At 38.9% G+C, this 24,962-nt stretch overlaps 1 protein-coding gene across 1 annotated transcript in view; it reads left to right on the plus strand.

Moving 5' to 3' along the window:
- Nucleotides 1-2,595: 2,595 nt before the first annotated feature.
- The window catches only part of LOC150097690 (cytochrome P450 2J4-like), a 34,522-nt gene continuing 12,155 nt past the window's right edge, over nucleotides 2,596-24,962 (plus strand). The window contains exons 1-5 of the mRNA XM_090407324.1: nucleotides 2,596-2,952; nucleotides 6,086-6,210; nucleotides 11,476-11,582; nucleotides 19,922-20,223; nucleotides 22,395-22,510. Of these exons, the coding sequence (XP_090263450.1) occupies nucleotides 2,708-2,952; nucleotides 6,086-6,210; nucleotides 11,476-11,582; nucleotides 19,922-20,223; nucleotides 22,395-22,510 (895 nt within the window). The 5' untranslated portion in view covers nucleotides 2,596-2,707. The remainder of the gene's footprint in view (nucleotides 2,953-6,085; nucleotides 6,211-11,475; nucleotides 11,583-19,921; nucleotides 20,224-22,394; nucleotides 22,511-24,962) is intronic.

The following is a 24,962-nucleotide window of genomic DNA, read 5'->3' on the forward strand; positions in this document are numbered from 1 at the left end:
TTTCAGCTATTAAAAACAAACATTTTTTCTTGAATATGGCAAATGAAGTATGAAAATAGACAACAGAATTAGCAAAACTGTTATGATAGCGAGTCAACTAAATGCATTTCTATGGAATAAGAGAGAAATGATTGAAACACTACCAGTATACAAGACAGTGTTAAAACCAATTTTAATTTGTTGATTTGAGATCTGTGAGAGAAATAAAACCTTTCATTAAGATTGGAGACTAGAGATATGAGAGTTCTGAGAAAGATCAGGTAAGTGAACAGATGGCATCAAAGACAATATCATAATGATATTAAAATGACTATATTAAGAAATATCTTGACATTGTTATCACTCAGGAATGTTTTAGTAGACTTAATCTCTGGTTGGATGGTCACTTAATGGAATTGTTAGCAAAACAAGTATCTTGACCAGGGTTGTAGGAAAAGTATCCAGAGGAAGACTGAGATCTCTGGGCTGACTGATACAGTAAAAAGTGCTTTAGGAGACAGAAATAAATATAAGGTGTCAGAATATTGAAGTGTTTTAAAACGATGTTTATAAGAATGCAGTTGCAGCAGTTAGAATAGGTGATGATTTGGGTAAATGGTTTAAAAAAAGCAGAGATACTGAACAGGGGGACCCAATATCACCAAGCATTTTCATCTGACATTTAGAAAGAGCAATGGATAAAATGAAGGAAGATGCAAAAGGGATATCAGTGCATGGGATGAGAATTAACAATCTCAGATTTTCAGATGACATTGTTATTATTGAAGAAGGCGAAAGAACTACAAAAACATTGAAACTATTAAATGAGAAAGGGAAGAGATTTTGACTTGTTATGAACATGGAAAAAACAAAGACAATGGTATTTGGTGAGAAGAACATGATACAAAAGATACAAGTGGATGGAATTGATATCGAAAATTCACATATTTAGGATGTAAAATGACGTATGATTTGGACTGTAAAAAAGAAATAACGATCAGGATTGCAAAGGGAAGAACAAATTGAAGGCCATGGATAACATCTGGAAAAGTAAAGTGATCAGCCTGCAAACAAAACTAAGAGTATTGGAAACATACATCTTTAGCCGTGTACTGTATGGATCTGAAACATGGGTGATAAATAAGGAATCAAGAAAAATAATTTTGGCATTTGAAAGAACTTGTTACAAGAGGATTCTAAGAATAGGATGGGTTCAGAAAGTCACAAAAGAAGAGCTCTATCGGAAGGTACAATCAAAGGAGAATCTAATGCAGAAGATTATAAAATGGAAGTTATTTGCACACATCTGCAGAATGAGTGAGGACCGGAAGATAAAGACATTCAAGTTTGATATTATGGATATTGTAAACAGAAGAGATAGACCATACACACAATGGATAGACGACACAAAGGACTGGTGTGGAATGGGTTTACAGAAACTACGACACTGTGCACTGGACAAAGAAAGGTGGAAGAAGATAGTGAAGGAGGCATCAGATACCAACGGACAGTGAGCTCATGGTTCGTGATGATGATGATAAAATATTAATTGAGGGTTATTACTATGCAAGTAATATTATGTCTGTTATGATGTTTGGTTTATTTACTCAAAGCTACTAAATGAAATGATCAATGGACAGTTCTCGTTGTTGTTATAGGATTCCAACGGAAACAGTATCGGGGCAATGTATTATGACTTCGGCGATGCAAAATTATATAAGTGAATATTTACTGGTCTCTGAGGAGAACCAACCAGTTCGAAACAGCTGTCAGGCCAGTGAAACCTTATCAAAATGGACTAATAGAAAGCAAACATATAAACGCTTGGGCAGCTTTTATGTTTTCTAAGTAGTCTACGCTATGGCAACTCGTGAATGGCAGTGAGTGTATTCCCGTAAGCTCTCTGGTCAACTTATTTTTACGGAACTTTCATAGTTTCTACATTCGCTTTGAAATAATGCTGGATGTGATATCCACTTATATAAACTTAATATTACGTTAATTGTGTCATTCTCATAAATACATCGCGTATGATTGTTTATTTTCTTAAATATTTTCTCTCTCCTACAGCAGTCCTTCACGGTGCTGAAAACCGTGTCCATTTTCTCCATTACCTGCAGATTTTCCACAAAATTGCACTTTTTATTTATATAAGTGAGTCATCTTCAAAGGTGATGTGGATATCGAGAGAAAAACCAAAACGGTGTTTTAGTAACGGATTTATTCTGAAGGAAAGTTCAGACACTTTTTACCTTCTACTAAACAACATCAAAAAGGAACAGACAAAAATGAATGAATGAATGAATGAATAGGAAAAAAGTCTATAAATCTTTTTTTAAGCACTTGTACAGTACAACTCTCAACTAGAAATTCGTACTGCAGTAAAATAGAAGCAAGTGAGGGACTATCTCTCCATCATCTATGCGTGATTCATTGCCAAGAGCAGAGATAGTCCCTAACTGAATAAGGTTGCCAGTTATCAAGAAGGGGTGTTCTACTGCTACATTATAAAACAAGAAAAAATATCGCATGAGGCCAAAGTCCAGCATGTAGATAAGACATAAATACTATATTGAACACATTCAACGTTTTTTGCTCGGTACATACTTCAAATACGTGTCAGAGATAAAACTATTGAAAAGCCCTTGAAGAAACAGCAGTTAGCCACTGCATTTTGAGTGGAGAAAACACTTTATACGTCAGTTTTACAGTGAGGAAATCAGTAGCGATGTTGCTACTGTTATTTCAACCAATTCAGGATTCTTATGCTTGGGCGGACGAGAATACTTTTACTGCTTCGTTGATTCTTACCTTCATTATTTTACTAGTTGGAAATCGACTGCTTGGTCTTAAACGTTTGAACTATCCACCGGGACCTATAGGACTTCCTTTTTTCGGTTACTTACTATTTCTTACATGGAAACCGTACCTCAAATTAGAAGAACTAAGGAAAAAGTATGGTAATGTCTTCAGGTAAGATGACAACGTATTTTTATATAATCGCTTAAGATCAAATACGTTCTTCTGAAGTGCAAAGAAAAAAAAAACACGAACAAACCTTGACATTCATTTTTTATTATAGCTGTGTTACTCAAAATTGAAGCGTAAAGTATACACAGTTAGCCGTTTGGATTTTTATCTTAGATTTTAGATTGTTTTAGATTGGTTTTTAGATTGAATTTTAGATTATTTTTCATGATATAAATGACACAGACGAACAGTATCCAGAGCAGAGGCTTTTACACTTTGTAGATATGCTAATTGAAATGATTTGTAAGAGATTATTATTATTATTATCATTATCATTATTATTATTATTATTATTATTATTACGTGATACTTTCATGGAGTCAAAGGGCTCATCACTGGAGGTCACTTTACACCATACAACCGAACTGTCTGGACTGCATTATTCACACTGCGCCATCTACTGACCAATAGTATTTTTGTTAATTAATTGCTGTACGCTAGAGAATTTGCCTTTAAGCGGGATAAAAATCCCAACTTTCCGGGAAAAAGTGCTGCTACCTACATATGAGATCGACATACTCACTTTCACTTGAAAAGGCCAAACTAAAATTTCCTAAAGGTTCTTCAAATCGAATTGAGATTTTTATCGAAGAAAGTATTGTCCAATGAATCTTCTAATTGCTGTGAGGGCGCTCATTGTATGGTTTCTTAATCTCTTATGCACATATCGGCTACTGGATTATAAAACTTTTATTTAATATAGTAGTTTTCGTATAATTATGCGACTGCCAATTCCCTGAGCATAATTCGGTGAGATATGGATTGGAAACGGTCTTCGTTAAATGTAAATATAAATTGCTGCACAAACCTTCAAGGTGATCAAACCTTCTCAGGCGATGGCGATCTCGTTTCTGACAGATTGTCTTAAGACGGTTGTTACGACTCTTAGACACAAGCAATGTGGGTTTATTTTTCCACTGATTAAACACCCTTGCCTTTTGAGAAAGCAGTCAGCTCTGTTGTTTTCAAAATCGTAGCTCCAGAAAAGCGAACACAAACAATTAGTCCTTTATCGAAACCCGAAAGATCCTTTGCTTTTCCCATTAATCAACACTATTGACAATTACTGACTGTCAGCATTCTTCTTTGAGGTTATGTTTGTGTTTTACTTTTCATATGCAAGCAGTAAATGCTCTACGTACGTCTTTAAAATTTAATATGTGCGGATTTGATTGGACGTGAGCTTAATATAACCAACCAGAAGGCTATAGATTCAAATCCCACTGTGCAATGTATTTTCGTAAATGTCTTTCTGTGGTTTATACTTTTCATTTCCGATGTCCGACCACCACCCTGCTTATTGAAGACATGTATTGGCTTCACGAAAAGTTTCAAAAGTTCCATATTTTGTCTGGGTTTTTGGAGAATCTAATAACACAACTTAAACTTGCCTCCAAGTTTTAGTCGTCTCATTTCACGATTAGCGCTATCTCAAAGAATAACAAAACTTATTATATTCTTACAGATGAAATTGCCAAGAACATAATCGTCGTTTATGAAAAGGAGCCTATGAAAAATTAGGGTTCAATTTATGACGACTCGCTTAAGGACAATTTCAAAGGTACTGATTTGGTCGGATAATTCCATGATCATAATGCCAATAAGATGGAAGATGAGATGAATTTCATCGCTCCGTGTGAGACCACGTGGATTACTGGAGGCCCGAAGTGGCTTCAAAAAGTTCCATATTTGATCTCTAGAGCAGGGATTCTGGACTATGTAAAATATAAAACAAATTATAAAAAATAATAAAAAAAATGGAATAAATATTGTTAGCCCCCTCACGGTAATAATGTATTCGAGGTTTACAACATGTCATGTGTGGGAACTACATAAAGAAAAAATAAAAATATTAGCATCATCAAGCACTAGGAATGGTGATTATAGAACACGTTTACTTGACTGGTTTACGTGTTTGCAGGATTGGAAATGGTGATTTTCAGCAGGGAGAAAACCTTCAACTTCTTTATGAGATGAACCAACTCACCTTGGATTGAAAAGCCCTGTAGCAGGGCTTTTCAATTAAAGCTCTGTCATAGACAGTATTCGAACCCAGGTGTTTCCAGCAAAAGGGTATACCCACTGAGGTAGGGAGGATTGAACGAATGTTACGTACTGATATAAAATAACGCGACCCCTTTCTTTGTTCTATGAAATTTGAGAATAGGATAACAATAATGAAATATATATGTATAACGGATGATCAAAACGAAGACTATAGAATAACAGATGTTTTAAAGTAATTTTTGCCAAACACTTGACTAATGGTATTTGGCATAGAAGGACAAGAGCGAAATTTGCAAGGAATGAGTAAATCATAGATAAGGAGAAAACAGTATTGAAACCCTAATCTAAGGTGAGAGGCGAAAACAACGATTATAGATGACTGTAATATGTGTTCTTTGTAATATAAAAAAATGTATTTAGATTATAGAAAAAGGTCACATCATAAGATGAAACACCCTTCATATTGTTTGCTTAGGAGCAATTATTTGTACACTTATCGCGAAGATTAAATTTGCTTAGAGTACAATAACCTATAGTGTCAGAGTTTAATATCACATTTGTAAGCACATTTTAAATCACTAAAGGCAGGAGTTCTATTCTGCTAAATGAGTGCGTTCTATGGCTTGTTTGTTTGTTTTATGGACGCTAAAATCCACTTTCATATCAGATCCACTATGTTATCTTCAAATAAAAAGTGCTTTTGAAGACTGTATTTTTCGAGTCCTAGACTGTATCTGAACCCATGTCTTCCTAAGGGGTCACCCTGTCCACTTAGCTAAGAGCACGCTCCGATCATGTCGGCGTTTAGACTTCATTATTTGATTAACGACACCAGAAGTGCGTTTCATCTTATCAGGTGTCCTTGAGACATTAAATGAAGTACTTGAAAACTTGAGCAATAATCGAACGAAAAAAAAAAATACTGCAGTACTTCCTCGTTGTTCCCTACAATATTTTTATAGACTCGTACTTGCCTGAGGGCTGTGAATCAACTTTAAACTAGAAATTAAATAGATGAAGAAATTAATCCTAATAAATAGTCAGCTATCTATTTTTTTTCTTTCTCCAGCTTGTACATTGGAAGTAAGTATGTAGTTGTTCTCGGAGAGCTTGACCTTATAAAAGATGCTTTTAATAGGGACTCATTTATTGGTAGACCCACAGGAAATCCTGTAATAGCAAAAGAGGTGGAAAGTAAGTATATTTGAATAATGTTGAATATTTATACAATATTAAATTTTGTAATTTTTGTGTATATCTTATTTTAGACTATTTAAAAAAGCAATTACATACATTCAAGAAATAATGTTAAAAATGTACTCAAAGACTATTAATTAATAGTGTTTGACTGTACTGAGTAATTTTGCACACTATTGTAAAAACAAAAAGGAAAAACGGAGTTTGACCCTTAGATGCTAAATTGCACTGATGCTCGATGATGGAGGTGAACATGAGAACGATTGTTTAGACAGAAAGGTTATCCACGCCAAACACAATCTAAGAAGACTTCGACGGCTTACTGAACAGAAGAAAATATTCTTTATTTCGACACTTGAAATGGAGGAAGAAGAAGAAGAAGAAGGCAAACGATTTTGGGAAGAACATTCGCTCACCAAAGGCTGCAATTGATAGTGATGACGATGAGCTACGCTCTGAGTGTGTAGTATGAATGCACGATATTGGTTGATGCCCTTCTGCAATTTTTATCAGTTGGTATACTGTTCGAAACGTATATCGTTTGCTGAACCTCATGTAATTTAGAGGTAAATTCATAAACTCAACACAAAACTGTAATCTCGCAACCTCTCTTTTACGTTATCTCCAATTTATTCGATGTTCAAGTGCCCATCATCCACTCTGGACACTCATTACATCCATTTTCATAATCCAAACAAAACATTTACTTTTCACTTCTCTGCTAACAAGATTATGCAACCCAGAGTGGTAGAACACCTTTTTCTCCATCCATCACGTGTTAGTGTAATATCTCCTTTGAATTTATCTCACAAAGTTATCAATAACAAAGCATTTAAAATATAACAGAAATGTGAAGTCAAGTATTGAGAAAACAAGAGCCCAGCTATAATTGAGAAGCGGCAATTTTCTTAACCTTTATCAGTTAATAATCAGCGAAAATACTGTCGTTGATGTTATGGTAAATTTCTCTCTGAAGTTACGTGAATTTGATTGGGGGAATGCACATTGTCAACAATAAAAAAATAATGTTAGCTAATCAGTAGGTTCTAAATTACAACCAACTTCCTACTTCCTCAATTCTTTGGCTCAGTTTTAAATGTATACGATGCTTTTATGAGTTACCACTCATTCTTTTTACATGAAGTGTCAAATATTCAACTAATAAGTAAAAATTGATCGAACAATGCAACCAGCAGGAGTGTCTACAGAATATTCCATTTTCTCCCCAATTTATGATCCGGCCCTCCATCTCGGATAAACCATGTGGAAATTGTCAGGAGACATTGAGCAACTTAATCATCAATATTTTAAAAGAAGCATTTTATTTATATTTATGGATTGTCCCGATAGATGGCGCCTACGAATAAGTTAAACTTGTACTCCCGCACTTTATCGTAATTAAAAGTGTTTTTTGTGCAAAATAACCACAAAACTAACAGAACTAACCAGAAAACTAACTAAAGAGCCAACTCGTAAGTACCCAAAGTCTTTCATATCAGTTATTTTTACAATTAAAAAACAGCCAACTGAAAGCTCCCGTATGCCTACCTAGCGAAGTGAAGATGGTGGCAACAAAGGCCAACAACAGAAATCGTGCGATTTCTGTTGTTGGCTACATACTTCCTCCACGAAAATAGATGAATATCGGCGCCCAAGCTTTTTATCAACCGAACCAGTATTATTTTTGATAACACTCAAATTCCCAGACAAGATGATTTTTCTCTTCTCGGAATTACCTTGACATCAGGCCTCTCCTGGCATAAACACATCACAACCACTGCATCCTCAGCTTCCAAAAAACTAGAATTTCTCTTTCGCCCCAAGATGTTACTTCACCTCTAAACATCTGTTAACCTTATACAAATCACAAATCTGCCTAGCTAATGAATACTGTTCTCACATTTGGAGTACCGCTCCTAAAATATTCCTCAAAATGCTTGACTCAATACAGAGGAGAGCAATTAGACTGATAAATGATCCATCTCTCACCAAATTGCTCCTCTCACTTTCACATAGACGCTTGGTCTCTGCAATTTGTATATTCTATAAATATTTCGTGGTAAATGTTCATCCGAAACAGCATCAATAATTCCCCCACTCTGTACTAAGCCCATTGGAACACGTACAGCTGCCGCCCAACATCCTTTCACAGTACACCTTGAAACCCACAGAACAAGTTTCGTTTCCTCCTCCTTCATCCCTGCCACTGCTGTACTGTGGAACAATCTTCCTTCTGATGTCTATCCCAAGGAATACAATATACAGGCTTTTAAATCGAATATCAATAAGTTTCTCCTTTCCCAACCTACTACCTATGTACACTACTAAAGTACTATAGGTTGACCAGCCAACCTCAGCCCAACATTAAAAAAATATTTTATTAATGGAAATTAACGGTTCATATACGGCACTGTGATATTTGGCAAAAGCGGAAAAACACCTAAGATCAAGATCATATTATTCTACTAACTGTTGGGCATTCTCCAGGCAATTTACTTGTTTTGCAGTTGATGAACCAGAGTTTCCACGAGGAAAAAATTACTACTATTGTATGGGACCCGCTAACCCACTTTCAGCTCTACAGCGATAAAAGTGATGAACCTCTAATAGAACTGAAGCTCTAGCAAGTTGAATTTTGTTCTTAATGGTTCTTGTAATAAGAGTACTAAGTTTTCCGCTTACAGATCTTGGCATGAGAATTGCTGCTGTGACTTTTGACAAGTTCCTTCACCTATTGATATCTCAACCATCTCACCTCTCCATCATCTTGCAAGAAGTGCAAATCATTCTTTCATTCAGTCTATCTTCATATCCGACACTTCGTAGTTGTTGGACTTTCTCCACCGTTTTCTGAATTCGCTCAGTATCTCTGCATAGCATTCCAGATCAGTTAGTACTGATCAATGCCACATACAACTGTACAACCACTTCCTTCCAGTGATACTGGTCATATTCAGTGAATACCATTTCCTGACAGCAATAGTTCCCTGACCAGTTGTCTTGGAAAACGGTTATCGACCAACCGTTTTCCCCTCCTCCTGACTCAATGGGTGTGGATCGTGTCAATGCAAGAGAAACTCAGGAACATTGATCAGGGCTTTTCAATCAAAGTTGAGGAATAATCTCTCGAAAACTCGGATTTTTTATCCCCAAAAATCAGTTAAATTGACCATTAGAACACACACAATTAACAGACATAACACATGGCCTCATAGCCTGAGTTGCTTCGGCCGTAAATCCAAATCAAAAAACCAATCAATTCTCAAAGCAGGCAAACTGGACCCATGAAAACACATATCTAGACATGATATAGAATACTCCTGGACAAGGAAGACAAACGAAAATCATCTTGAAAAAAAAATCAGCTAACGTCTTTTTATTCCCGTATACGGGGAGTAGGCGAGGCCATTTAGCTCTGTCTAACTTTTGGAGACTGAGTGGGCAGTTCAATCTCCACTGGTACCAATCAGATATAGATGGCCCAAGGCTATCACTAAATTAAGCAGTACACAGTGAAGAGAGACAGCTCAAATGTGCCGCCATCTCGTGGTCCCTAACCCCAACACAATATATTTAATGCCTGAAAATAATGTGGGTTCTACGGTCGATTTTCTTGAGTTTACGGGACGAAAAACCCGAGTTTCCTGGAGGAAAAACCCGCTTGCCCGTGCCAGAGATCGACTAACTCGGGAACCGGTCGAAAAAAGGCTTAGAAAAAATTTCTTCCAGTCGGCGACTAGACTCGAAACTAAGTCTTCCTTCGTGCGGCCAAGCGCCGTGGTGTGCAAACGCCACATCCACTGAGCTACACAGGCTCTTCTTGTTCTATAATAATTCCTTACTAAAAATATCATTGCCATCCCACCAACCATTGAGGGACAATACTGAAATTATCCTTGTTCTTAATATCCTTTTGTTTTTTAAAAAAAAAAAAATAATAATCAGCTAACGCCTTTTTATTCCCGTATACGGGAGTAGGCGAGACCATTTAGCCCTATCTAACTTTTGGAGACTGAGTGGGCAGTTCAATCTCCACTGGTACCCAATCAGAGACAGATGGCCCAAAGCTATCACTAATTAAGCGGTACGCAGTGAAGAGAGACGGCTCAAATGTGCCGCCATCTCGTGGTCCCTAACCCTAACACAATATATTTAATGTCTGAAATAATGTGGGTTCTACGGTCGATTTTCTTGAGTTCACAGGACGAAAAACCCGAGTTTCCGGGAGGAAAAACCTGCTTGCCCGTGCCAGAGATCGACTAACTCGGGAACCGGTCGAAAAAAGGCTTAGAAAAATTTCCTCTAGTCGCCGACTAGACTCGAAACCAAGTCTTCCTTCGTGCGGCCAAGCGCGATGGTGTGCAAATGCCACAGCAACTGAGCTACACAAGTATTATTACTTGACACCTCCAGGGAATCCAAGACTCATCGCGGGAGGGCACTTACTCTACAACTCTCCATCTCCACCACCCACAATCCACCAACTACAATGAACCACAACTACATCAATGCCATCTACCGCCCACCACTCCCACTAATATTTTCAGGGACAATCACAAACATCCAAGCCCACGGCGGGATTCGAACCCACAGCCTTTTGGCTGGAGAAAGGATATGGTAACCACTCGGCCAACCAGGCTGGCTTATGACTGTTATGAAATCAAACTTCAGTATACATTTTTATCCAAATCAACGAAACACAGCAGCGTTTACGTCAAATTCATCTGTTTATTCTTTTCACACAGCGATAGCGCTGATTAAATTTTATAACCATCACTTAACTTCCCCCCCCCCTGGTGGCTATTTTTTTATTGTTCTAGCATTTTTATTGTACCTGTGTACATCAACCTTTAGCGCAAGTAAGTAAGATTTTGTATCTGGGAAACTCGACTTTTAACCCCACTACCCAGAAAAGTGCGAACTACCAGAGGATTGACACTAAGCTGGCAGTGATGTGTCTTACTCTTACGAATGATGAACTTTACAATTCTTCAGTTGATATGAACTTAAAGAAGTTCGAACTTTTCTGGAATCCGCTGGGTTTCTATTTCCAAACGTTGCTTCTCAAAGAGCCTACCTACCACTTTAGGGTAAAGAAAAGTTGCCAGTGTACAAAAAGCTGTTCAGTTTCAATTAATAAAAATGTTTTTAAGATAGCATTTTTTAAGTATTAATTTGATTCTGAGGAGTTTTTCATTAAGCACAACATTCAATTTGTGCATTACCGCATATCAATCATTTACATACGTATATCTTTATTAGGGCTTGGAGCCTTCCATGGGCCCAAATGGAAGGAACAACGAAGATTTTCGTTGCATATGTTACGTGATCTTGGTCTTGGAAAGAGTAAAATTGAACATCACATCAAGGTAGATTATGTCCTTACTTTTCATTTCTAAATACACATACCGGTCACTGAATCAGAAACTGTTATGCAGATGTACGTAAACATCACTTACAGAGTATGCAAAGTACACGATCATGAGTCATTACCACGTGTTCTAGGCAGCTGTTATAAGAATTCTGTTGGTCAGTAATTGCGAACAGTGTTGATCCCAAAGAGAAGAAACAAAGGATTTTTGGGAGTTAGATAATTGGTTTATTGTGGGTGCCCGTTTGGCTGGAGCCAAGATTTTGAAAACAGCACAACTGACTTGTTTCTCAAAAGGTGAGATATTTTGGGTGTTTCAATCAATGTATCAACCATATTGCTTGTCTTAGAAGCGTATTCGTGGTCCTAAGACAGTCTGTCAGAAGCCGTGGTCTTGTATGGACAAACAGAACTTCCTGTGTGCAGAAATTGACTCAAGCATAAATGCTTTGGTCAATTACTGCACACATAAAGGCTGTTCCCGATCCATATCGCACTGAACAGCGATTGTCAATACTAATCGTCTTCAATACGGAGAATTTGGTGGGAGTCCCTTGAAGCAATGAGCCCAGCTTGCATTTTAAACACAACTCAAGATTATGGGGGTGGTGTCATAGCATGGGGCATGTTCTGTTCGTAATGAACTGGTCCCCTGTTATTACGGGGAGGGTCGGATGTCCTCGAAAGAATATCTGTAATATCTGAACATTGTTACTGATCAAGTCCATCCTTCACTGTTGGCTTTTTATTCACCAGGTGATGGTTGTTTCATGGACGACAATGTCACTGTCCATTGCGCGAGAATTGTTCAGTTGCGGGAGCAAAACAGCGACTACTACCATCTTCACTCGCCACCACAAAGACCGGATCTGAACTCTATTGAGAACATATGGGACATGTTAGAAAAACAGATTCGAGAACAAAGTTCTCTTCCGTCAAATATGAGCCAGTTAAAGACTGTCTGGTGAATGGCTGGTATGTTATAAACATAGTTGCAATCCAACACCTTGTGGATTCTATGCAAAACCACATATGCACTGGAATTCTGGCTAAAGAAGGTCCAACACGTAAACGTTTCTAATTCGCTGGTCGGTATGTGTAATTTATATAATGATGAGTTTATCATAATTAAAACTCTTTTATGAATGTTGGTCCAAAATAAGTGGATAAATCAAAGAGGTGAACTTTCATTTAAATAACTTAATATATTAATTATGATAATTAATGTTATTGAACCATTAAGCTTATTTTAATGATAAAACATGGTCGTAGCATATTTAATAAACATTTAAATATGTTGATGTGTCGGAGTTCATATCGAACAGGCTGCTTTGAGCCATTCCTAAATCACAATGAATGAAATATATCAATACCGCATAGCATAGCTTCACATGCAGGGTTTATTTAGAATACAGGGTTAGTGAGTTTCATTATTCATTAAATTTTGTATCCGATAACAAAAAAGCATGTTACTGGGTCCGAACTAAAATCTATATATAAATATATATAGATTTTAAATGATAATAAATTAGATATATATTATAATAAATTATCCTCAGGGGCTCACTTTAGTGAGTAAGGGCGTGGCAAACCTGAGGTACCTGATGCTGGACCATGCCTTACTTCATGTAATATACATCTGTTATATTATCTGTAGATTGGTCCCTCCTCATCCTCCCTTGCTTCTTTCTTTCTTTCTTCTCTTCTTGCTCCTTCCCCCGGAATGCTATTAGAGTATTCGAGGGGAATCTTTCCTATTTTGCTGTGTCATTTCGTCTTGTGCTAACAGGACATTTTCAAACACTGTAACATGATCAGGCCATCAAAAAATGTTCATACCGCATCGTCCGTCGCGCGGGTTACCAAGGGACGCGTTCGGGTTTTAGGCAGAGCGACCCGTTCGTAAAATATGCAACAGTCTCCCTTAGACACCACTCCTCAGCACTCTGCTAGAGGAAACTCCATCAATGGGCCCGCTACCCGTTTGGGGAGGTGTTTAGCAGCAGCGCAAAGAAATGGTTCTGCAATGGAACATCTTTTCTCTGACAGGGAAGGAGTTGGAACTGGTCGAGAAAGCCAAGCGCTATCAGCTAGACATAGTCGGGCTTTCTTCGACCAAGAAGAGAGGCTCTGGAACTGTCGACCTGATTAAGGAATGGAAGCTACTCTGGTGTGAGCACGACAATGTCTGCTCAGGCGGGTGTGGGGATACTCACAAGCCCCAACTGTCAGACTGTGTTACTAAGTGGATCCCATTGTGGGAACGGGTATGTGTGGTTTTGGCTGTGGTGAGCCTATTCATCTAATCTGGAGTCAGAATACTCTGCCTTCCTAGAGGAGGCGGATGCTGCTTTTGACAGGGTGGCAGAGATGGGATCAGTCCTGCTAATGGGTGACTTCAATGCACATGTTAGAACAGATGACCATACATAGAGGGGTGTGGTTGGGAGAAACGGCGCCCCTGACCTTAACGCCAATGGGTTGAAATTATTGGACTTCTGCTGCACCTTCTTCCAGCACCGAGAAGTCCATAAGTATACCATATTGGATTGATGAAAATGAGATACTGTACAGAGGACAGCATGGCTTTGTGAAGGGTAGATCATGCCTCAGTAACTTGCTCAAGTTTTATAACAAGGTGACGGCTGAACTGGATAAGGGAAATGGGTTTACAGTGATACTGCTGGACCTGGCAAAGGCGTTTGACAGGATACCACATGGAATTCTAATCCGTAAACTACAACATATGGGAATGGATATAGGGTTGGTGAGATGGATAGCTGGGTGGTTGATGGAGAGATATCAAAGAGTAGTTTATTCAGGAGTAGAGTCCAAAAAACGGCCTGTGACTAGTGGTGTGCCACAGGGTTCTGTTCTTGGACCACTGCTGTTTAATCTGTTCATTAACGATATAGGGAAGGGTCTAAGTGGGACAGTTCATTTGTTCGCTGATGATGCAAAGTTGGGTAGGGCGATAGTGAATGCAGAAGATGTCAAAGTCTTGCAAGATGACTTAGAGATTGGAGTTCTGGACTAAGGAGAATGGATGTCAATTTAATGTGACAAAATGTAAGGTTATGCATTTCGGAGTGAAAAGATTAGCAGCAGTATACCACATTGGTGGAACTGTACTCCAAGAGATTGATGAGGCCAGGGACTTGGGAGTGTTGGTGGATAGGGAGATGAAGTTTAGGGGGCACATTGCGAAAGTAGCTAAATCAGCTCATCAACTCACTTGGTTGTTGAAAAATACCTTGACGAGCAGAGACAAACAAGTTATTGTACCTCTGTACCGAGCCCTGATAAGACCTCATCTCGACTACTGTGCCCAGATTTGGTCACCTCGGTTCCTTCTTGATGGGGAGGAGGTTGAGAGGATCCAGAGGCGAGTGACTAAGATGATAGCAGGTCTATGGAATGAACCATATGAGAACAGGTTGAAGATTTGTGGGTTGCAGAAACTAGTTGATAGGCGGAAAAGGGGAGACATGATTGAGACATTCAAATTGCTAAAAGGATTCTATAGGATTAATTCAGATGATATTTTTGAGATCAGGACTGGTGGTGGGAGAACTAGTGGACACCCATGGAAGCTGGGCAAGAGCGTGGTTAGCAGGGGTGTTAGAGCTGGGTTCTTTACTTTTAGAGTGGTAAATGAGTGGAATAAGCTGCCAGAGTCTGTTGTGGGTGCTATTACAGTGAGCGAGTTCAAGGCAAGGTATGATAGATACTGTGAGAATGTTGAACAGCTGCGTGAACATGATGTTTAGGGCCTCCCTCGATGAGTCTAAGGACTCCTGGAGTAGCCCGTGGTAATAATAATAATAATAATAATAATAATAATAATAATAATAATACCTGGTACAGGGATACACTAGAACAAAGGTCTCCGATTGACTTCTTTATAGTCTCAGCAGACCTATTTTCCTCAGTGTTGGACGTTCGTGTGAGAAGAGGGGCAGAACTGTCAACTGACCACCACCTTATTGTGTGCACTCTACGGCTTCAGAACCCAGATGCTACCATCAACGCTGGCAGGCCTAAGCAGCTATACCGCGTGAAATGGGAGACATTGGAAAATGAGGCTGTGAGGAAGAATTTTGCAGATGACATTTCCTCCTGATTCAAAGAGATTCCCAAGCATACTGCAGATGTTGAGGAGGAGTGGAAGCTGTTCAGAACAACTGCCACTGCCTCTGCACTCTCATGCTGTGACAGAAGGCTGCTTGGCGTGGCAACGGGCAGTGAGAAAATGACACCTTGGTGGAACCAAGAAGTTCAAAAAACTGTTCGTGCAAAAAAGGAGTCCTACCTAACATGACTTAGATAGAGTCAAGTCACCTGAGATGCGTTTGCGGTATGCTGAGGCACGAAAAAGTGCTGCTGAGGCAGTAAAGACAGCAAAGCAGAAGGCTTGGGAGTCCTGACTCTAGATTAGACAAAAGATTAGATTCATTATATGCAAAAGTATTCTGGCAGACCATCCGCCGCCTTCGAGGGAGTAAATCGTGCAAATTAAGGCCTCTGATGGTGCACTTTTAACAACTGAGAAGGATATCCTCCACAGATGGAGGGAATACTTTCAGAGCCTTCTTAACCCGGGTGGCCCAGCAGTTGTGGACATCCAAGAGGTGCAGATCGGGGAAATGACTAGTCTCGCAGCAGAAGAGGTCCATTTAGCAATAAAATAGCTAAAATCGGCTAAGGCTGCTGGCGATGATGAAATTCGGCCCGAAATGCTAAAAGCTTTAAATCGAGACGGTGTTCTCTGGCTGACTCGAGTGTGTCAGGCTGCTTGGATATCTGGGCGAGCACCAAAGCAACGGTAGACATGCATAATAATATCAATATTCAAGAAGGGAGACCAGAAGGATTGCAGTAACTATCGTGGCATCTCTCTGCTCAGCCTGCCTGGGAAAGTGTATGCTAAGTGCTTGGAAAGACGATGCAGGAGCATAGTTAAGTCAACGTTCCAGGAATAACAATGTGGTTTCGTCCTGGTAGAAACAAAACGGACCAAATTTTCACTTTAAGGCAATCTTTGAGAAATCTCGGGAATATTCCAAGAATGTCTACACATGTTTTGTGGACTTGGAGAAGGCATATGACCGGGTTCCTCGGGATAAGCTTTGCCAACTACTACATGAGTATGGAGTGGATGGCCAACTATTAGCTACCATCAAGTGCCTGTTGAATGCCCAGAGTTTTGTTTCAGGGTAAACAGCACAAAGTCTGAACCTTTCACAGTCTCCGTTGGCCTCCGCCAAGGGTGTGTTCTGTCACCCCTTCTTTTCATAATATTTATGGACTGGATCGATAGGCACAGCCGAGGCAGTGAGTGTGTCAGAATTGGAAGATGTAGCATTGGACCTCTACGTTTTGCAGATGACCTAGTTCTGCTTAGCTCTTCCACAGATGACCTCCAGCGGACCCTGGAGGTCATATGTGGAAGAGCCGGAATAAAGATCAGTGTGGCCAAAACTGAAACATTTGTGGTCTCAAGACAACCATCCCAGTACACTCTACATGTAAGTGAAGTTCCAATGAGGCAGTGGAGAAGTTTAAATACCTTGGGTCCATAATCACGAATGATGGAAAATGGGACGTAGAGCTAGACACTCGAATTGGCTTAGCAAGCTGAATATTGCGGGAGTTTGGCCGTTCGGCAGTACTGAAGCGGGAGTTAAGACAGAAGGCAAAGCTGGCTGTCTTCAATACAGTCTATGTCCCCATCCTCATCTATGGTCATGAGAGTTGGGTAATTACCGAAAGAATGCGGACACGAATCCAAGCGGCTGAAATGAGGTTCCTTCGAGGGGTTGCGGGGCTGACAAGACTCGGCAGATTCAGAAGCTCTGCAATTCGGGAACCCCTAATACTCAACCGCTACTTCTCCGTGTTGAGGGATCACGTACGGTACCTGTTCAGAATGCCACAAGAGAGGCTCCCTCAGCAGGCCCTCTTTGCCAAGCCACAGGGTGGGAGGCCACGTTGAAGGCCAAGGACTCACTGGATAGATTATGTCCAAAACCTTGGGTGGACACGTTTGGGAATCCCACCAGAACACCTGAGCTTGGTGGCAGAGGATTGTGACCATTGGAAGGTCCTCTTGCAGCTGTTGCGCCCACAACCCAATTAGGAAAGGTGCGCCTTGCAGATGTATGTATGTATGTATGTTATAATAAATTATAATAAATTATAAAAATAAAAATGATAATATATATACATATATATATATATATTATGCAGAACGATATTTAGCTGTATACAACATATTACAGTACACTCATCAACGCTAAACGACAGCGCCAATGCAAAAAATAGATTTTGTTTTCGAGAATGAGTTTATTGACTACAACACATCTGCTTGTATTAGAACCTTTGGTTATTCGTTTCACCATATTATTCAATTTACTCTATAATTATTCGCCAGTCTCTGTTCTCAAGGGCTCAACTCAACGCCTCGAACACATATGGTGATGCTGTTTTCTATTACTCATATATTGAACGAAGTGAATTCAAAAATTGTTTCAAATGTGCATCTTTTACACTTTCGTCACCGATTCGCCTTCGTTTTTCATGACATTCATCTTCATTCAGACGACTATATACCCTTTCCATCGTAGCGAAGACAATAGCAACACATGTTGGTAAAAACAACTGCACATGTGTTAGGACCATAAAAGGCTATCGCTTACAGTAAATTTAAAACACTTTGATCGATTACTGCTATTATGCTCCAAATTATTATTTCACAAAAAGCTTCGCTTACAGTGCATATTAGTACCCTGAGTGGACTAAGAATTAGATTATCCAAAACCCAGATCTAGAGACCAGAGATGAGCGTTTTTGTAAAATTCCCGATACTCATCAGATGTGCATGTTACGAGAATGTGCAAGAGAATTAGCACCTCCTCTAACCAGGCTGTTTAATTTAAGCCTCAGTTCTGGTAAAGTATCGATAAAGTGGAAAGAGGGGGGGTTAATAATTCCACTGCTTAAGGGAGGCTCCAAGACTGAGGTTGCAAATTATAGACCAATCAATATATCCGGAGTGGTGGTTACGATTTTGGAGAAATTGGTAAAAATTAGAATTCAGGACTGGGTGGACAGCAATATGATACTTTATAATGGGCAAGATGGTTTTGTGAAGGGTAGGTCTCGGGTGAGTAACTTGCTTACTTTCTATAATAAAGTAACAGTGGAGTTGGATAAAGGAAATCCTTACTGAGTGATACTGCTGGGTTTTGCAAAGACATTTGACAGGATTGCACACGGAACTCTGTTGCATAAATTACAGCAAATGGATATGGATCCTAAGCTGGTGATTTGGATTAGAGGGTGGCTGGTGAATAGATATCAAAGAGTGGTTTATGGAGGAACTGAGTCCAGGAGAGGGCAGGCAACTAGTGGTGTACCTCAGGGCTCAGTGTTTGGTCGTCTATTGCTTAATTTTTACATTAGTATACAAATTAAGCGATTGATTATGATATTGGAAATAATTTGAAAGGAAATATTCACCAACTGTTTGCTGATGATGCAAAATTAAGAAGAGCAACAGTCAATTCAGATGATGTAGATATCTTGCAGGCTGACGGTATGGGTTAAGGTAAATGATTGTCAGTTTAACGTGGTTAAGTGTAAGGTGATTCACTTCGGGAGGAAGAGATCACATGCAGTTTACTATATTAATGGAACTAAATTGCAAGAAGTTGACGAGGCAGTGGACTTGAGGGTTATTGTGGACAGAGAACTTAAATTTTAAGGGCATATTGCAAAGGTTACCAAAACATCACACCAAATTACATGGTTGTTGAAGAACATACTGACAAGCAGGGATAAAGAAGTTATTGTTCAACTTTATAAGGCATTAATAAGACAGCATTTGGACTAAAGTGCACAGATCTGGTCACCTGGATTTCTTGATGGTGGAGAGAATTCAGAGGCGAGTTACAAAGATTGTTGCAGGTCTGTGGAATGTTCCCCATTATTCGCTATCTATACAGAAATATAAATTATTAAAGGGGTTTTTATATGATTGATACTGATGACTTTTTTTAAGACCAGTAGGAAGGGAGAGAACGAGGGACCATCCCTGAGATTGTGTAAGAGTGTGGTTAACACGGGTTAGGACTAGATTTTATGCTTGGAGGGTTGTGAATGGATGGAATGCGTTGTCAGAAGTGGTTGTGAATGTTTCGTCTGTGAATGAATTTAAGGAGAAGTATGATAGTGAATAATGGTTATTGTGTAGGGTAAATTAAGAATTTACTTAATTCGTTCACGTCGTTTTGTTTACTTAATTTGTTTCATAAAACAATTTGTTATTTCTTTTAGGATGAGATAAGCGAGCTGTTGGATCACATGAAAGAGCTCAAAGGTGAACCTAATAACCTACGACCTTTGCTTTCTTCCAGTATGTCCAATAACATTGCCTCATTATTATTTGGTCAAAGGTGGCGCTACAATGATCCGAAAAGATTGATGCTAAACCAGACTCTGCTAGAAATCGGAAATAACATTGGTCCCACAGCAGTTGCTAACTTTTTTCCACTGATTATTAAACTTCTTGGTGTCATTAAGTTAGGAAGCTTTAGAAATTTCGAGAAAACTGTTCTAAGATTTAGAAAATTTATTGGGTAAGTGGATTCAAATTTCGATGTTATTTCTGTTAAAAGCACTTAGTAAGTCCTTTTTAAAATTTAAAACTTATGCATCTTAAATTTATGATGACACTTAATAAAATCAATTTTTCATAAAACGTTTTTAAAATTCTATTTCGTTTCGTAACCAACAACACACTAATTATGATACTGCATAACACTCAGATTTTAACCGCAAATTAACGTCAATTAAATAAGATAATGCCTTTTTATTTCCTTATATGGAGTAGGTGAGGCCGTGTTAGTCCTATCAAACTTTTTGGAGACTGAGGGGGCAGTTCCATCTTTAGAGATGACAGGACCAAGAATATCACTAATTATAAACGACATCAAATAAAGAGAACTGCCGCCATATCGAGGTCTCTAATACAGTATATTATTTGTCTGATACAGTGTAGGTTCTACAGTCGATTTTCTTGAGTTTAGGACGAAAAACCAGTTTCCTGGAAGAAAAACCTGTTTGCCCTTGCTAGAGATCGTATAACTCTACCAGTTGAAGAAAGAATTAGAAAAAGTTCCTGTAGTCGGCGACTAGAATCAAACTTAGAACGATAGAGTTCGCGTCGTGACGCGAACTCTATCAACGTACACAGGCCCTACATAATCTCCGAGGTTTGGAAGCTTCACAACATAAAATTGAGGTCACAACCCCGACCAATAGGCGATAATACAAACACTTCAAAAACAAAAGCACCTACCCGACCTGACATAGCATCCACTTTCCCAATGTGTTCAGATGACGACCGAGAATAGTCGAAACGGACCGCACCCCGTCAACCCCCTTTCCCCTTCCCCCTCCCTATATAAAAAATCAACCCTTTCACCTTTCCCCCACCCTATATAATATAGTAATATAATATATATGTTTATATATATATTACTGAAAAAAACCCGGGTTTTTCTAATTTAATTCTCCCAAATTGCCAACCCCCCCCCCCTCCACACACTCAGTAGTTTTCGGACATCGCAGAAAGAAGAAAAGCCGCAACACCCAGAAAAAGGTATGTGTAAATTTCTCTTCCTTATGCTAGATATACCTTTTGGTAAATTTACATCTACATTGCCCTAAGAATCCGTAAGTAAATAGCCAATTACATTTAAACAGGGGCACTCCTAAACAGAAGCAGGCAAAATAGCCGTAATTATAATAATGTATTGTGCTATATTTAGGTTCGAGAGTACATATTATTTGGATAGCAAATACCCATTAAAGTTATTTACTATTATATTTTTGTTTCATACAAAGCAAATGAGTATTGTGCCTGTTCATACTTTAGATTAAATAAATTAGTAGTTTAATGAAAATTCGGGTTTTAGTGATTAGTTTATGGAACCTTTACACACACACTCGATCTACAAAACATTAGAGACAGAGGTGATAGGAAGTTGACACTACACCCCCCTCCCCTGCAGAGTGAAGCGTACCGAAACCGAATGCAGGTGACAAATAGGCAGACATCAGGGCTTCCCAACACTGTATCGCAATCGACAAACATGGGTAAAAATGTAGATCTTAGCGACTTTGACTATAGAGTTGGCTCAAGACAGATGGGTTATTCTATCGGCCAAGTGGTAAGAACCCTAGAGTTGTACTATTTTTGGATGGGCACATATGATATTCCTAGAGGTTCTTCTTTGAGTTATAAAATATATATTGTATAACTATGGTGTCTCGACTTCTTTTACATTTGTTCTGAGAATTTATCTGAGAAAGAAAGGAAGTTAAAGAGGATGTATAGAATCTAGCAAAGTACAGCTATTTTCTACAGTGCTTGTAGCTTTCAAGCTTTTCGATCATTTTGTATTCCCTGGAACGTTTTTGACTTTCAGTTCTCTTTCATTAAAACTAAGTTATGGTTACTGTCAATCTCCCTCACCCCTGCAATTTTTGATAGTGAACATATTTCAGCTTGCTGCTGCGTGCATTTATAAGGATTTCTTACGATACATAAGATTCTATGTATATATTATAATATTATATATTATTTTAAAGTAATCTTTATAAAATTACTTTCGTAAGAACTTGGAGTTTTCTAACATTTTTAGTTAAAACTGGTTTATTGTAGATATGAGATGTTCAAAACACAGTTTTGAACATCTCATATCTTTTTATTTATTTGTAATCATTTATTTGGAATCATTTTTAGGGAGGAGATTCAAGAACACAAACAGACACTCGATCCCAGTAATATTAGAGATTATATTGATGGTTACCTTCTAGAAATAGAAAACACAAAGTCTGATCCAAATTCAACGTTCAAAGGTGAGTAGAGATATTATTTATTTATTTTTTTTATTGAACTTAATAAAATATACATTGGAAGATAACAAAAAACAGACTATTTACATATTATAAGAATGTATATTACAGGAAAAAAAGGTTTTTCTTTTTAGATATGCAATAGAACTGAAGGGAAAAAGGTACATTCATGGTAGGCAGGATGTGTCTTTTCAGTAAGAGTCAACATTACAGTTCAGCATCACTTTTATTTATTCTTCAACTGAAGTGTATTGTCGTCGGCAATCCAGAACAGGGTACCAGTTGGATTCAACTCCTCTATAAATTTCGCAACAGTTCTTGTTTCTTTGTAGTAATCAAGTTCCAGTGAAAGCCTGCTTTGTAGTTTCCGACGTAAGCTACAGATGAGGGTTTGTTCCGATTCAGTGATGGATGGGTGCTAGTTAATTCTTGTTTGCTTAAGGTAGAAACTGTAAATGACGGCCTTGGCGCAGATGAAGAGGAAATTGCATATTTTGCGTTTGTTCTCTTCTGTGTGGACTACATTCCACTAGTCTTCTTGGCTGTGTGCGCAGTTACAGGTGCTAGAGGCTGTATTCAGAGCATAGGTGATCATCGCTTTGTTTGCAGACCAGGTTAGATAATGTGTGTTCCAAGGTACCTGAAACTTTGCAGAATAGACACAGATCCGTTTCCCTGAGCTGAAAGTTGTAGAGCTTAGAAGGTGTTGGCAAGATGTCATGCCATAGTCTCCACTGTATGTCGGAATCTGGTTTGGCACACCTCCATTTGTATGGAAGATCCCACTGAAAACTGATTGGCATACATATGCAGCCTTGTAGATGAGAGGGTTAAGGATGAATATACGAAGGGCGAAGTTGGAGGCACTGATATGAGGAAGTGGTATATTTTCTTGTAGTTGGAGGGAAGAATTGGAAGTGAGGCTTCAGATGATGCAAGATGAAAGGTAGGCTCCCCACGCTTTCTAGAAGAAATACGGATTCCCTGAGGTGTAGCGATATCTGGATAGTCTTTTCTGATAGCAGCTTCCATCTGTTGGTATTGCTTTTCAGTTTTTGGATTCTTCTTTGGTAGGCTTGTGATTGTTTTCCACTTTAGGGTCTGGATCGGGAGGTCCCCTATGATTCTTATTCCTGCCCAGTTCCATGTAGGGAAAAGAAAGGGCTGGCCAGTTGTGAGACTTGTTATGTTTCTGTTCAAAAACAGTGGTTCTAATAGTACAGCTGACTCTGTTGATCCTGTAAGTGTGTGATGAAGTCTTGTGTTTTTCCACCGCTGTAGAGCATCTTTTGTAAAAATGAGGTAGTTTAGCAGGAGATGGTGCAGAAATGGCCATTCGGAGGGCAGTGGAAAGTGAAAGTCCTCGCGTGGATGATTTCATGATGTAATCGATGGTGGTTACATAAGCTTGACTGGACTGAAGTGTCTTTAAGAGAAGGATTACCCTGAAGGATGTAATCTTGTTTTCAAGGGAAATCAGGTCTTGACCTCCCTTTAGGATATTAGGATACTTATTGAGTGGATTGCAGAGTTCAGAGTATGTTGTCCAGTTAGTATTGTTCCAGAGGAAATGTTTGATTTCCTTTTGGATATGATGGATAAATTCTTCAGGGGATGTGAGTACTTTGAGGGTATGCCATAACACACTCGCAGCCATCTGGTTAACAATTAGTATTCTTTCTCTAAGTGAAGATGTGGTACGAACGCTGTTCCATTTACTTAGCACCTGGTTAAAACGGTTGTGCAGCTGTGTTCAGTTCGCTGTTTTATATGTCCTTCAGTTGACCTGGTACATTCTATCGGAGAACCATTTCTATCCATCCACCTGCCTGACCACAAACCAGTAGTTTTTGAAGAATTTAATTTGGCCCCTGAGGCTTGTGCATATGATGTGTGTGTGAGTGTGTGCTTCCTCGGTTACTGCCCATTTCGTCTTCATTTCGGATTATTACAGTGACGTCATTGGCATATGCTGATAGGGTTATTTTTTGATGTGGCTCTATTATGCTGGTTTGTTTGGAGATGATGGTGTCGTGTACTCTTTTTAAGAAGGGTTCTATGGCCAGTGTGTATAACTGTCCAGAGAGAGGACATTCTTGTTTGATCCCTCAAGAGTATGATAAAGTGTGTGAGCCTGTTATTGATTTTTAAAAAGAAGTGTGCATCTCTGTATAGCAATTGCACTGTTTCAATGATGAGAGGACCATAGCCGAATGCCTTTAGTACTTCATAAAGGTACTCGTGCTCTACCCTGTCGAAAGCCTTATGCTGATCAAGGCTAAGGAGTGCAAGGTTTTCGTGTTGGCTGTTTGCGATGGGGATGAGATCTCTTATTAAATGGAGGTATTCATGTATTGACCTTCCTGGGACAGAGAACGTTTGGTGTTGGCCAATAACTTCAGGCAGTGGTGGCTTTATTCGGTTTGCTATAACTTTGGAAATGATTTTGCAATCG

This window comes from Typopeltis vanoorti, chromosome 17, assembly GCF_054136105.1.
Source record: "Typopeltis vanoorti isolate ZY-2024b chromosome 17, IOZ_Tvanoo_1.0, whole genome shotgun sequence".
Classification (NCBI taxonomy): Eukaryota; Metazoa; Arthropoda; class Arachnida; order Uropygi; family Thelyphonidae; genus Typopeltis; species Typopeltis vanoorti.